General features: G+C 36.0%; 2 protein-coding genes across 2 annotated transcripts; one reads left to right on the top strand and one right to left on the bottom strand.

Annotated features, from left to right (window-relative positions):
- Nucleotides 1-1,392: 1,392 nt before the first annotated feature.
- LOC131001848 (protein SHORT-ROOT-like) lies at nucleotides 1,393-3,581 on the top strand. The gene has a single exon (XM_057928469.1). The coding sequence runs from the start codon at nucleotides 2,000-2,002 to the stop codon at nucleotides 3,341-3,343; it is 1,344 nt and encodes a 447-aa protein (XP_057784452.1). The 5' UTR covers nucleotides 1,393-1,999; the 3' UTR covers nucleotides 3,344-3,581.
- Nucleotides 3,582-7,551: 3,970 nt separating this feature from the next.
- Nucleotides 7,552-12,686, bottom strand: LOC131001847 (uncharacterized). The gene is made up of 3 exons (XM_057928468.1): nucleotides 12,282-12,686; nucleotides 11,221-11,720; nucleotides 7,552-8,553 (listed from the first exon to the last, which is right to left on the bottom strand). The coding sequence occupies exons 1-3, from the start codon at nucleotides 12,364-12,366 to the stop codon at nucleotides 7,708-7,710; spliced, it is 1,431 nt and encodes a 476-aa protein (XP_057784451.1). The 5' UTR covers nucleotides 12,367-12,686; the 3' UTR covers nucleotides 7,552-7,707.
- Between the last annotated feature and the right edge of the window lie 2,910 nt (nucleotides 12,687-15,596).

Below are 15,596 nucleotides of genomic sequence, written 5' to 3'. Positions count from 1 at the left end.
TAACTTTTATTAAAATCCATGCCATCCTCCCTTAGAAAGATGTTTGGGGGACAGAGGGAGTATTTGTTTTAAAAATTAAAGTCTTTTTTATAAATTAATGGTCTGTTATTTATTATTCATTTTTTTTTAATTCTGTATCACACATGAAAAATGTGATAGTGTAATGTCGTTTTATATATCTTATCAAATATGACATTGATATCTAATAAATTAATAGATATTTCAGTCAAAGATATTACACATTATCTCATATCACGTAGCAAACAAGCTCTATAAGTATGAAAATATGTATCTTAATTCTCTAAAGAGGCGTTTGGTTTGAATTATAAGGCATAATTAATAAAATAATCCAACTTAATCAATTGTTTGATTTGCATGATTGCGCATGTGATGGATAACTAAACCCACATTCTAAGAATGTGTTTGGTAGTTAAGTTTTGATAAATGGTGATGAATAAAATCTAGATAAGTATGAATTATATGCAATTGATACCAACCAAGATGATACATTTTTTTTCGGCACGAGATTTAAGGAGTTGTAGATTAGTATTTTAAGTTTATAGTATAAAAGTGACAAAGTATGAGAGAAAATGTAATAAAGTGATAAAGTAGGAGAGAGAAGGTAATAAAGTGATAAAGTAGGAGAGATAATGTAATAAGAGAGTGATTAATTAATTGTAATTATGCAATTAAAATCCCTTATTTTTTCCATATTTAGAAATGTAGCATCTTCGTTGGGACAGCCCAAAAAGGAATATGTAGCATCTTCGTTGGGATGGAGGGAGTACTTCATCTGTCCCATTATAAGTGACTTAAAACTTTGCAGCACGAAAATTAAGAAAAATGTATAAATTTATTAAAAATGGTATGACCCACACTTTTTAAAAGGTTAAACCTTTCCATTTATGAAAATGAGCCACTAATAATGGGATTGCACAAAATAAAATACGGGCCACTTTTAGTGAGAGATGTTTGGTAAGTAAGATATAATTCTAGGATAATTAATTTTGTTATTGGTAGAAATGATACAATTGGAAATTAAATTATTAAATGACAATTTTAATTTTATATAAAAAATAAAATAAATAACTTAATATAATAGTAAAAATAATACGGACCATGAGGTTATCTCGGGCCCTTTTTTATTATTTATCAGGGCTATCAAATATTCATATAAACCCCTGATTATTTATTTATCTTAGGTAATATGGCTTATCAAACACTACTTAATTATGCAATTAAAAAATTATTCCCCTAATTTTATTAATCTTATTTATCCCGGCCCATGTAACAAATCAAACGCCCCTAATGGTATACGAACCTTATTCCTTGATGTACTATATATGCATTGATGCAAAGTGTATAAGGTTATGAAGTGTAGGTATGTATATTGTTGGGAGAGTGAAAATTAAAAATATTTAATTAGTTGGTGGTGCATTTGATAATGATGATAAAAGTGCACGCCCCTCCCGCAGCTTTTCATCCACTCACAAATCACAATACAATATTCACAATTCACATACATACTCTGCTTAATTACAAAGCCACACCCACTACTACCACAAACAACCAAAACACATACACATATGGAAACATGCCTCTTTTTTCTCCTCACTTTCTTGGTCTTTTTGTCAGACAAATTTTTCTATCTAGTCTCATGCCAACATATATCCTACGTTTTAACAAAACATATTAATTTCAGCCAATCCCTTCTTGTTCCAAAAAGACCCCTTCAAAAACATTTCTTAATCAAGAAAGATCATCCATCGCTTCCCCGTCACTTTTCCTCATCCAGATTCTCTCTCTCTCTCTCTCTCTCATTAATTAATGTTAATTAAAAAAAGAAGGTTAATTATCTAGCCAGCGTCCAAGTTGAAAAATTAATGAGATTGCACAGCCATAGTTAAAAAACAAGAAAATGATATAGTATTATTGGAAGAGAAAGAGAAAGAGAATCATCATAAAGCAGGAGGTTGAATTGTTATTTGATGTGGATTAGATGGATACCTTGTACAGACTAGTGAGCCTGCTCCAAGCTGATCAGTCGAGCAGCAGCTCCAAATCCTCCAAGCACCAAAACCCTAATTACGACGAAGAATGCTTCAACGTTTTCATGGATGATGAGGATTTGTCTTCTTCTTCTTCCTCCAAGCACGACGTCACTCTGGAATTCGCCGCCGCCCTCTCCGGCCACAACACCAAGTGGTCTGACGACATCCTTGTGGAAGCGGCGAGGGCCATGACCGAGAGAAACAGCGCGCGCGTGCAGCAGCTGATGTGGATGCTCAACGAGCTCAGCTCTCCCTACGGCGACATCGATCAGAAGCTCGCTTCCTACTTCCTGCAAGCGCTCTTCAGCCGGATCACCGACTCCGGCGATCGCACCTACGCCACCCTCTCCTCCGCCTCCGATCGGAACTGCTCCTTCGACTCCACCAGGAGGACGGTGCTCAAGTTTCAGGAGGTGAGCCCGTGGATGATGTTCGGCCACGTGGCTTGCAATGGAGCCATCATGGAGGCCTTCGAGGGGGAGACCCGCCTCCACATCGTCGACGTCAGCAACACCTTCTGCACGCAGTGGCCCACGCTGCTCGAGGCCATCGCCACCCGCGCCCACGACACGCCGCACCTCCGGATCACCACCGTCCTCGCCGGCGGCGGCCCCGCCGTCCACAGGGTCATGAAGGAGATCGCCGCCCGGATGGAGAAGTTCGCGCGCCTCATGGGGGTGCCCTTCGCCTTCGCCGTCGTGCACCACCACGGCGATCTCGCCGACCTCAATCTCTCCGATTTGGACATCAGAGACGACGAGGCGCTCGCGGTCAATTGCGTCGGCACTCTGCATTCCGTCGCGGCCATCGGCGACCGGAGGGATTATTTGATCTCGGTGTTCCGCCGGCTGCAGCCTAGGGTTTTGACGGTGGTGGAGGAAGAGGCCGATCTCGACGTAGGAGTTGACAGGATTGAATTCCTGAATGGCTTTCGAGAGTGCTTGAGGTGGTTTAGGGTTTATTTCGAGGCGTTGGACGAGAGCTTCCCGCGCACGAGCAATGAGCGGCTGATGCTGGAGAGGGCGGCGGGGAGGGCCATCGTAGACCTCGTGGCGTGCCCGCCGCAGCAGTCCGTCGAGAGGCGGGAGACGGCGGCGCGGTGGTCCCGCCGCATGCATGGCGGCGGATTCGCCCCATTCCCACTGAATGAGGAGGTCTGCGACGACGTGCGCTCGCTGCTGAGGAGGTACAAGGAGGGGTGGTCGATGGCGCCGTCGTCGGATTCCGCCGGAATATTCCTTTCGTGGAAGGATCAGCCGGTGGTGTGGGCGAGTGCATGGAAGCCTTCATGATTGGGACTTCCACCGAGCACAATCCTCGCACGTGCGAAGTGGAGTTGGTGAAGCGGAGGAAATTTACAAGGAAAAAAAAAAACAAGGTATTATCATCACTTGCTATATATGTTTTCTTTTATTTTTCTCCCCTTTGGATATTTTGATAGGATTGAAGTGACTAATTGATCTTATTGAGGTTGTTAATTACCAATTTATGATCATTTTTCTATCTAAATAGAAAGATTTGTTATTATTAGATTCGAATTTTTTGCTAATTAGAAGTGAATGAATTTTCCACATTGATATATATTAATGTCTTGGCCACATCATGTATATATGATCGACTGTCCATTTCATGAAGTAGGATTGTAATAGCTCTTTGAGCTAAAGTGTGAAAATGTTAGGACAAACCAAATTCTCATCCCATATTGATGAAAATAAAAAACATCATTTGGCATTATGGTTACTTGATTGCATATATATCCTTGGTTTGTTTCTACTTATGATTTGACATCTAGTCTAATTAACTTGTACAAGATATATATAATTTTAATTTTTTTTATATTGGAGTTGGTATTAGGTGTGGGGTAGAGTTGATATCATCATATTATAGGAGTATTAAAAAGGATTTTAAAATAAATTAGAATTGAAGAGGGTCGTTATCTCGTTTGGGACCATAGAATCTTAGGACGGCCGTGGAGTTGGGCTGTGTTTGGGAATCTCTTAAAAGGTGTTTAGCCATTAGTGGTGTAATAGCTTTGGTGCCAAACACACTTAGTAGATATGGTTCTCTCTCTCTCCCTCTTTCAAGAATATTAGTATATATATAGTTTTTTCTTGAAACAGTTGCACCTAACTTAACCTATATAATGCATTATGATCAACCCAATTGAACGTTTGAATGAAATGTTCATTAAAAAAAAATCAAAGTTTTAAAATTTCTCCACTAATACTAAAAAAATAAAATAAAATGTATGTCCCATGAGAGTTATGTGACCAAAAATCTTTATCATGGTGACGTTGCATCATAAAACAAGAAGAGGAAAAAGGGTAATGCTTTAGGCCCACATATATTATAGTGGGAACTTCTTTTAAGAGTCACATATGTTAATCTTTTGATGAGACTTGCTCCTTCCACTTTAGCATACCCACTATCTTTTTTACGCCTTTTTTGCATTCTCTTTTTTAATTATTTGTATATAATACATATATAGTACTTGTCTTTGTATGAAATTTTCAAATTGTAATCTAGTTTTTACATAAACGTATGGTCCTTGACACTTTTTCTTTAAATTGATTATAAAAAAATAGGCGTCTTATTCGACCATTCACGACGAAGACTATTGGCTTGTTCCACACTGTATATATATATATGTGTGTGTGTGTGTGCTGCAAGTTGACAGTAAGTGCATAACACGAATTTTTGAATTAGATCATTTTGTTTTCTCATTTTGGGGCCCGTATGAAATATATACTGCAATTTTTGTAGGAGGCATTCTTCAATAGTATTGTCTTTTTCTTAAGGTCAATTTATGTTTTCGGCTATGGATGGTGACTATTCATCAATTTAATAATTTTACAAAGTCCAAAAATGAAAAAAATAAAAAGTATTCTGTGATTTTTACTGCATCCATATAGTTTTAATAATCGGTATGTAATATTATCATAAATATAATAATAATAATTGATCAAAGACAAATTACATTTACTGCATCCATATAGTTTTAATAATCGGTATGCTAGAATTTTATTATATGGACATCGAAACATTATCTCCCTATTTTTTTTGTCATAGTTAGCTCATATAAAAATGTCACACAATAAAATTTTGGTGTCCATTTTGGTTAAATGTGTCCGAAATTTTAATTTGGATGGAATTCTAAAAGGTTTAAAGTTTATGTATTAATTGACCAAAAAAAAATACTCCATTCGTCCCACGAATCTTGACACGTTTGGATTCGGCACTGAAATTAAGGAGTTGTAGATTAGAGTTTTAAGTGTGTAGTTAATAAAATATAAAAGTGATAAAGTAGAAGAGAGAATGTAATAAAAGTGATAAAGTAGGAGAGAGATAGAGTAATAAAAGTGATAAAGTAGGAAAAAGAAAGTAATAATTATTGCCCAAAATGAAAACGTGTCAAGATTTCGTGGGACGGCCCAAAAAGGAAAACGTGTCAAGATTCGTGGGACGGAGAGAATAGTAATGATTAAAACTTAAAATTTAGGTATACTTCATATTTACAGACAATTAATCTTTAAATATAACAATTATTATTTTTTAATCCTAAATATTAACAATTACAATTAAATGCACAGATTATCCCAACACTGAAGAGTATGCTCATTTTCCTTTTTCGTCAATTCCATAAAAGTGTGTACAACTAATTTTTGGACATAACTCTACTATTAATTTCTTATTTGTAATTCCTACTTTCATTTACAGCTTTACCAATATGGTTCACCGTTATTTATTTATTTCACTCATAAATGTCACGAAAATGTTTTTGCCACACATTTTAAATGTCAATAACTAATGAATTTTTTTTGTGTGAATTACCTACACATTTTGAAATTATGTGTGGCTAAACTACCACACTCCACACATTATTGTGTGTGGGTAATTATGTGTGGGTAAAAACCCAATTTCTTGTAGTGAGTGAATCACTTTCTCAATTCACAATACTTTTACCTAATATTTATTAAAATTCGTATAGAACAAATTAAGCATACTCTTCCGAGAGAGCTAATTGTTAAAACAGGACCATAACTTTTAGTGTTTTCAAAAAGAGGACTATATGTTACAGAATTTGAAAATGAGGACAATAAGTCTATAACTTTCATTTTTTACATTTAATTACACTCATATTTCGGGCCAAAAATAAAATATTTAGACTTTTGGTGACACCTAAAGCCCGTTGCTGATGTGGCGTGTCATGCCATGTCACCTTTTTGGTATTTTTTTTTTGTATTATCGATTTTTTAGCACATTTCAATGTGAAATTAAAATTTATTAATTCATTTTCAGTTAGAATTTTCTAATTAGGACTAATTAATTAATTTAATTAAGATAAAAAATAAGTAAGAAGAGGATTGGCACTATATTGAAATACGAATATCAGATTTCTTTGCATTAATGTTAAGACAATTTAACATAATTGATGTGTTAAATAATTAGATTTTTTTTATAAATATTAAGTGTAAAAAAATATATTTTTTAAAGGCGTAATTTTAAAAAAAGGAAAAATATAATTTTATTTTGATTTTAGATTGAAATGTATTAAAAAATGATAATATAAAAAAGGAAGAAAAAAAATACCAAAAATGTGATATGGCACGGCACGCCACGTTAGCAACGTGCTTTAGGTGTCATCAAAAGCTTAAACAATTAATTTTGAACCCAAAATAAAAATGTAAATATAAAAAATAAAATTTATAATCCTCATTTTTAAATTATGTAACATATAATTTTCTTTTTAAAAACATTAAAAATTCTGATTTTATTTTAATAATTAAATCCTCCCGAGACCGAGAGAGTATATAAAATGAGGATAAAAGAAACGGCGACAGTTTGGATCCATAAAATGGTACTCCCTTCGTCCCATGAAGCATGACACACTTCTTTTTGGCACAGGAATTAGGAAATTGGTATTTTGTGTGTTAAGTGTGGTAGGTGAAAAAGTGAAAATGTGAATAAAGGATAAATTTTTTGTTATTTTTAAAAACGTGTCATGTTTCGTGGGACAGACTAAAAAGGAAACTGCGTCATGCTTCGTGTGATGGAGGGAGTATTTGGATACGAACCGCAGCTATTGCTTCTCAAGATTGGAATTGATATTCGGATATTTTGTGATAGTGCAATTATCAATAACTCATGACGAATTCATGATTGTGAAGTCATTGATAAAAGGATTGCTTTTTCCCTTTCTAATGGTCTAATATAGTGAAGTGGGTAACCTTACGTTGAAAAAGGATATCGTTCAAATGATGTCATTATATTTTTAATCTATCTAAGGTGACATTGTTTCAATGTATAAAAAAGGGATAAGTCTTATTTATTGTTTTATTAGGTTAAATGCACGTAATACTATAAATTTTGCTCTACAATACGTTATGTTTGTGATTTTTAAAATTTTCATTTTTTTTTATCATAAAATTTGACCTTTTTTTTTCTTTCTCCAATTCGAAATCGACCTGACGCTGATTTGGCTAGTTCGCTACGCGTCATATTTGTTGGCGTCCAATGATTTAACTCCCGAACCATATTAACAATACATCAAAATTTACATCTAATCCTATAAGCCTAAAGTGTTTCTAATAATGCATTGTAAAGAATGATATGAGAAGAAAAAGGATTATTATGTTACAAAGTATTGAGAAAACTTCTAGGCACTCCAGCGTGCAGGAAGCCTCCATCTCTTATGCCAGTAAATAGACACTCTCGACCACAAAGGAAACCCAAAACTGTAATCAAGTGGCTGATCAGCAGCTCCTCCTACTGTTAATGGCAACCATACGTACCTCGAGTCTCGTAGATCAGCAGGGTTCCACCGGTCCGCCATGAAGATAAAGGAACCGGGAAGCCCTGGCAATGGCACCACGAACGTGCTCTGAGCAAAGAACGTTGTGGCACGGAATATCTTGTTTCCACCTATGCAGGGATTCCCCATGTTCTCCCATGGACCCATGATTGATTCAGCTGCGTGTGTAAGAGCCTCGTTCGGAGCCCAGCCAGTACATCCGGAGGTGATCATGTAGTACGTCCCCTCGTGCTTAAATAGAGCTGGCGCCTCTCGATGCTGCCCTATGAGGATTCTTCTCATCACATGTGTCACATCAAGATACCCCTCGTTGAGTGGCCCGATGTGAAGTTCGCTATTGTCCTCGGACGAATATATGAGATAAGCAACACCGTCGTCGTCTTTGAAGATGCTCATGTCTCTACTCTCGAATCCATGGGGACGTTTGCTAAAGAGGTAATCAAATGGGCCGCTGGGGGAATCACTAACGGCTACACCGACAGAGGCTTTTGTGTAGTTAGCATCATCAATGTGCATCCACATTACGTATTTCGCTGTCTTATCATTATAAATTACTTTTGGCCTCTCGAGCACGTTGGACTTATGGAGGTCATGAGTCTCGTCATTTTCTTCTGCAGCAAGCACGATACCCTCGTTTTTCCACGTCCAAAGATCCTTTGAAGAATAACAACCAACACCAATGACATCAACCTGAATGAAAGAAAACGAGTTTAATTACTAGAGACACCAAAAGATGAGAACCATTGTTGCCTTTATCAAAATCAGCAACCATATGTGCAAACATTACAGAAGACAAATCCATGAAAATAAATTCCTAATGAACTTCGCAATTATTAAGCAAGACACTTTTATACACAGATGATGGTTAATACATGTCTACTGCAAAATGCCAACTGTCAAGGTAGTCTAGCATTCATGTAAAAATATCTAAGACGAAATCAGTTGTTTGTTTGATTCAACCTAAATCAGACATTTGGGCCCAGACAAGCTTTGATGCCTTAAGAAGTCTGGAAAAATATTTGAAGTGTATTATGCTATATATCAACACACAGACCAAGTAAAACTAAAAGCTATGCAGCTGCCTCACCTTTTCTAATATCACATATATATGCCACTAAAGTTACAACAATTGCTAGACTGGCTTTTCATATCTGCATAAATGTTCTCATATGCTAAAATTTCATAACTGAGAACTTTTTCCATGAATCCTCTAGAAGTTACTTGACCATGAACTATATAAAGAATATTTCTGCACCTACACATTAGAATCGTGAAAAAGTTCTGTGTCTAATTTGGCAAAGAGGCTACTTGACCTAATACACATTTACTTATTTTCTTGCACTTCTTATTCTCCAGTTTGGAGTATATATACAGATATCTCCTCTTACTTTTCACTCACACAAGCCTGGACACTGTATTTTAAATCTTGCACCCACCATTGTCAAACTCCACCTAAGGTATTTCTATTGCCATGACCACAAGTCACATAATGATTATTAGCAGATTAGTCGTCAAATCAAGTTGACATCCCAAGTCTCCACTTGGAAGAGCATGATAGATAAAACCCAAGCCTTGTTTGAGTGGGAAGCTGAATACTTAAAGTGAACAACACAATCTTTCTATAGCACAATCTTATACATCATATCTTGCTTCAAAAATCAATATTTCATACCAGACGTGCAACTGGGCAAGAAGCAAGCTCAAGGAAATGCGTAATCGCAGAATCACTCAAGTGGTGAACCTAATTTTCGTGTTAGCTTGCTAACCCACCAAATTTGTGGTTTCACAACTTATTCAGAATAAGCATGGGCTTTAAGAAACCGTCATTCGTTAAGTAGTAGGAATGAATTTGAGCATTTTAGTGGGTCCAATATATTTCCACAAAATTTAAGAGAAGGAACTTGCAATTTCCACGAGCACCCAGTTTTACAAAAGCTGGTCCAACTAGAATCATTCCGAACTGTTTTAGATAGCCTCAACATCTAATCACCAAAATTTCAAATTCTAGATTCAACATATTAGGAATCAGCACCTGAAACTAATGTATGTAGTTAATCACAGTTATTTAACGTCTTCAAGTAAATACTCTTAGCATTAAAAAAAAACAGTATTGTTGAAAATATGAAGTAGAAAGGAAAGAATTGCAAATTTTGAATAGGAAGATGCAAAATGTGTCTTGTAAGACCTAAAACCTCATACAACTAGATATAGTACATTCTGTACTTATTTGTCATATGCTCGCCAACTTCATAATTCATTATGCCAAAATCAGTGTATGCACATCAGCTAGCCTAACTTGAACTCTATGCATAAAAGCACTCCACACTTAACTAGGCTCACGAGTCACAAGCCACTTTGCGTCCTCCTATGTTCAAGTAATGGATGTGCCAGAACAGGCACTTCAAATATTGCAATATTCAATGTGGCATGCAGGCACATTCACAGTCAGAACACCAAAGATAATTGTAATTCTTTATAAAAGGGTCACTCTATTGGAAAAGGAATCAAATGACAAAATGTCTAATGCATAAGTAGACATTCCACTGTTAAAGATGATACAAAAGATGTAAACTCACTAGATACATGCCTTATTTAGTAGTCCAATAACAAGAAACTCACATATTGAATTAAAGGCACAATTTGACAGAGTCTCCAACAATGAACAAATAACAAGAAGGCATAATAAGGCTTTAAAAAAAAAAAAAAAAAAAGCATAAGGATGCATTTGGTAGAAAGAAGGATAAATGCTACACCAATGAGGGCTGAACTAAAATGTGCAAGGGTAAATTATTACTTATCAGTATGTGATGGAAATGTCAGCCTGCGCATTCATTTTGTTTTTACCTCAATTTGGGCCAATACATAAACAATGAACAATGATCCATTCCAAAACTGGAGGGATCTTAAAAATGATGGATGAGAATGCATTCTCATTACAACCTCCAGAAGGATTGTTTGTTCAGCTCTTTATTACAGTGGTTATAACAGGATGCTCACAAAAAATCTCATCAAGAGACATCAACACTTCCTAGAACTAAGTTTGAGTCAAATTTTAACATTCTACACAGAGTCAGCCGCACAATTAGTATTGAAAGTGTAGGAATAGAGCATAGATATAGTCAATGAATAGAGGGAAGAATGTAAACATCATGTATCGCTATATCATTGATCCATTCATGTGGAAATATGCTCAAACAAAACTAGATATATACCATATCGCGTGTAAGGAAAACAATAACATAAAAAGCCCAATGTGATTCCTTCAACGTTAATGTGCAATAGTATTTTAGTGATGATTCCTAATCAATGATATTTAGGATGCAGACACACATAAATGTACTAAGAATTAGAATTTACCCGTGCTGCTCCTTTTTTGTGAGCGCGGTAAGTTGGACCATCTTTATACTCCCCATACCAATAGTAAGTCCTGCTTCTTTCATCATACAAAATACCACCGCCATGTGCTTGAATAGGATTTCCTTCAGTGTCTAACCATATTCGCCCAGGATGATAGTAGAAACTGTCATTTCCAACAACCCTCATGGGATCTACAGCTGTCTTCATAGAAGGAAAAAATATGTGCCTTATTTGGGAAGATTCGTCTAGAAATTCATCAATCAAGGTAGTAGGCCGCTTAGGTTTCCTTTTAGCAGCACGTGGAGATCGCTTTCTTGGTGGAGGCATTTGTATATTTTCCTCCTCAACCTCTTCAAGTTCACTTATTAGTGGGTTGTGGCTTATATTTTTGAGCGCCACTTTACTTTGCATGTTTGTATGTGAAATTAGGGTGTACAAGTGAAGCATAATAAGGAACCCCACTAGGCTCCACACCGCAGTCGACATTGAGCATCTGCTCCCTGCAATGCAACGTAAAGTAGTTGGTTTCCTGTATTTGTTCCTTATCCTCATTTTGATGTCGTTTTATCTTCAAGAAAATGCTGCATTTTAAAACACGCAACAGGTCGATCGGCAAACTAGCATAGTAATATTCCTACACAGATTTGCAAACACAACAATCAATTAATTAGTTTATGTTATCCCCCAGAAATCTTCTTCATTACAAAAAGTTGGAAAATCCATCAAAAAAAGGTCAATCGTGTTGAAAAATAAACAAGATCATTACAAAGCGCAGCCTCTCAACAGCTGAACAAAATCCACTCAAAACTTGGCCGGATCAAAATTTCAAAGTTAGAACAAATAAATTCCCCGTATGCAGATGAAACAGTGAACTTCAAACCCGGTTCTAACATAAAAATTATGAAAAATTGCAAAATTAACAAACATAAACGGATCTAGAAGAAGAAAATATCGACAACCCGATGAGGCAATAGCCCCAATACAATTCGGTCGGAAGCAAGAAGAATTAAGCAGCATAAACTAATGTTCGATGAAGTCTAGTAAAGTTGAAAGAAAGATACCTGAAGATATCCTTGCTAAATACGGGAAATAATTCCTTGACATGAGCTTGCTGCTGTTCACTCTTCTGATTTGCCAACCATTCATTCAATAATCCAAGTGACCGCCCTGAGTTATTAAATTCTGTTGAACTAAATGTTCGTCCCCAATATTCTCACGGGAATTGCATTGAGTTATTCCGAGCAGAGACGTGTAGAAGAAGGGAATATCGAAGTTAATTAATGAGTAAAGTGGAAGGAGAGAGAAGGTTGGAGCTGGGATTGATTATTTGTTGGATCTTGCTTCTCATCGCAATAATCATGGAGGCGACTCTATCATGACCTACAATTACAATTTACAAAACTCTTCTCTCTCTCTCTCTCTCTCTGTAGTTTTTACTATAGCAATTAGCAGGTGACTGTAGTTTTTACACAGAGCAAGAGTTGCTCTTTGTGGTAAATAAAACAAAGATTGCGAATATTTTGTGATGTTTAGTAACTCTAGCAATAGGGTAATAATTGTACTTGGAAATTTTAAGATAAATACACATGTTTTCAGGTTGATTATCCAATGCTCCTAATTATGGGTGAATTTATTGAGTAAATACTCGTTTTTTTTTTTTTGTTCACTGTTGATAAAATTTTGATCTATAATTTTTCCGACCCTTACTTTGTTAGCATGATCATTTCTACTCTCAGTTTTAAGATAATAAAAACATTTAAGCAGTACAGACTTTAATATGTAATAATGTAAATAGCAAGGTCTAAGATTCAAATCTCAGAATTCTATACTGTGGAGGTTTACAAATTAGTTAATTAAGAAGTGACGATAAATTTTAACTCGCTTGAAAAATCTTTTCAATTTTAACTTCTCAGCTTATCAGTATTCAGTTTATAATGAGTGACTTGAGTTAGCTGATGAAATATGAAAATTAAGTTTATGCTTGTGTTGATGATTGTGTAGGTCAGTATACTGAACAGTTTAAGCAGTATATGCAAACGGAAAGAGAAATGCGTAAGTAAATGACACAATCAATTTTACGTGGTTCGAAGCTAACTCTTATATCAACGCTCCTAGTTTATAGGAGAATTCACTAATTTAGGCTTCTTTGTTTTTATAGCTGCAAGTTCAGCTTGATTAGTTAATTATGTTAGATTGATCCACAGATTACGCGGCCATGACCGTTAAATGCAATTTTCACGGTTGCAATTTCAATTACAATCCTTCAACTTTCAGACTACATACAAACACACAGTTTACTTGTTGATTTCATTCTAACTCTAACACCTAACTGTTTACAGAGGGTGAAACGGTTCAAGGTAGGCTTTCCAACTGTGAGCACACTATTACAATAAGAACAATGGTTTGAAGATAGTGTGCTCGGATCTAGGCTAAGATTACAGAGATTAAGATCACCTAGAATAAGGGAATGTTTGCATGTGAACTCTGAAATAATAGATTCTGTAATTCCAGATGAAAGCTTATAAACACCGGTTGATTCCCTTATTCTAAATACGTTGAGTGTTTGCTAGAAATGCTTGAATGTTTTGAGAGTTCATATTAGCAGCATTTTTTATAGTCTTCTCGTTGGAATACCTCGGGGTGTTTATAGACCGATTTTTGAGTAGTTCCGTTGGAAAGCTCACCTTCAAATCACGGTGGTCGCCTTTAAAATTTTCTCGTTGAATCCTAAGGAGAGGTGTTGTCAGTAGTCTGCAGATCTATACTAGGCACATATTGACATTCTTGTGATATCATCGTACTATGTTGTACTTTCCTCTGAAAAAGCGAGATCTTCATTAAATTCAGAATTCATAGCATTAAATGTTCTTCTTGCTTCATACGCTTCTGAGGTTGCTTTCACTTTTAAACTTCTGACTGTAGGGCTGACATGGCATAAGTAACTCTAGGTATGTGTCAACTTCAATCCTTCAGTTAGTTTGAGTAAGCTGATTCTTCCATCAGCTCGCGTTCCATACTTAGCGAAATCTTTATCACTTCAGGATGTTGTCTCCAACAAGCTGTCCAACTGAACCTTCAGTCTGGGTTTCTGTAAAAAGAACCCAAAATGCACACTCTCTAACAGGAAAGTGGAAATCTACAAGATACACCATTGGCATAGATTATCAATCTAGAGGTTTTGGTATAAAATCAAAATTTTATAATTTTCTTCAACACAAAATAGCATTTTTATATTTCTTACGAAAACCTTTAGACTGATTTTAAAGTAACATACGAACAACATTCATTAGTGTTTACCTCATTCTTGGTTTATATTTGCGGGTTTTGGGGCGCACTTTTGAGCATGTTCTGCGTTTATTTGTGTTATTTTATACTTGCTCGTTGGCTTTGTGCGCGCTATTGTTGGTTTGTAGGGTGTTGAGGTATTTTTGGTGTTTCGTGAAGTTTTGGACGCACTTTGAAGAGAACCGTCGCCCACTCATGGCCACCGCCGCCTCCGCGCCGCCCGCTGCATTGCGCCGCCCTCCGCCCGCGCGAAGAACTGCAGTTACGAAAATTGCTATTTAAACCATTTTTCTAGGGTTTTGAGGGGACCTTCGGCTCCTATAGCCTCCAGAGCTTTTTTCCACTATTTTTCTTTAGTTTTGAGAGATTGAAACTTTGTTCTAAACATTGTTGGATCGCATTGGATTGTCAATTACATTGAACTATTGTAAGAATTCCTTGGTTGGTTAGTTGCTACGTATGTTTCTTGATTGTTTACCTTTGTTGCTTATAAATTGATGTTGATTGATGCATTTGATTATCTCATCGCCTAGTTAACGTATTTAGCTTGTTGTTCGATTCATTCGTTTAGTTCTTCGTTGAATTTTGTGTTGTGGATTTCATTTACATGTTCTTAAGAGTTAATGGTGATTAGTATTCTCTATGGATTTGGATGCTTGTTTGAGTATTGTTGATGTTAGATTAATGATGTTAGATTGATTAAGTGAGTTAGATAATTATCGTTCTTGATGTTAGTTTATCTTATTGAATCGTTGCTTTTCCTCTAGAACCCTAGCTTAGATTATATGTTTATTGCATATCGATATGTTTACAGCCTTTGTTTATTTATATTCGATTCTTGCCTAGGTAATTTTACATGCTTTATTTCAATCACGCATTAGTTATAAAAGAGCGAGTGCCAGACCCAAACCTTTTATTATAGTGTTTAGGATTTATTGTTTTCTGTGCGTAGCATGATTAGTCGCCATGTTAAGCATTCCTTGTGAGACTACTTGGGTTAGCTTACTTCACTAGAATGACCTCGTGCGATAGCGAGTCAATTCAACAGGTGTTTTGAGTTGAGTCAATTAGTCTCACGATAAAATCAAAGT

The sequence above is a fragment of the Salvia miltiorrhiza genome, chromosome 8 (assembly GCF_028751815.1).
Source record: "Salvia miltiorrhiza cultivar Shanhuang (shh) chromosome 8, IMPLAD_Smil_shh, whole genome shotgun sequence".
NCBI classification, from domain to species: domain Eukaryota; kingdom Viridiplantae; phylum Streptophyta; class Magnoliopsida; order Lamiales; family Lamiaceae; genus Salvia; species Salvia miltiorrhiza.
The sequence above is the reverse complement of the archived record's forward strand: the minus strand, read 5'-3'. Positions and strand labels throughout refer to the sequence as shown.

Coding starts and splice junctions, on each gene's coding strand:
- LOC131001847 (XM_057928468.1), bottom strand. CDS start 12,366: ATGAATGGTTGGCAAATCAGAAGAGTGAACAGCAGCAAGCTCATGTCA. Junction 11,721..12,281: donor TTTAGCAAGGATATCTTCAG/GTATCTTTCTTT, acceptor GTTGCATTGCAG/GGAGCAGATGCTCAATGTCG. Junction 8,554..11,220: donor ACAAAAAAGGAGCAGCACGG/GTAAATTCTAAT, acceptor TCTTTCATTCAG/GTTGATGTCATTGGTGTTGG.
- LOC131001848 (XM_057928469.1), top strand. CDS start 2,000: ATGGATACCTTGTACAGACTAGTGAGCCTGCTCCAAGCTGATCAGTCG.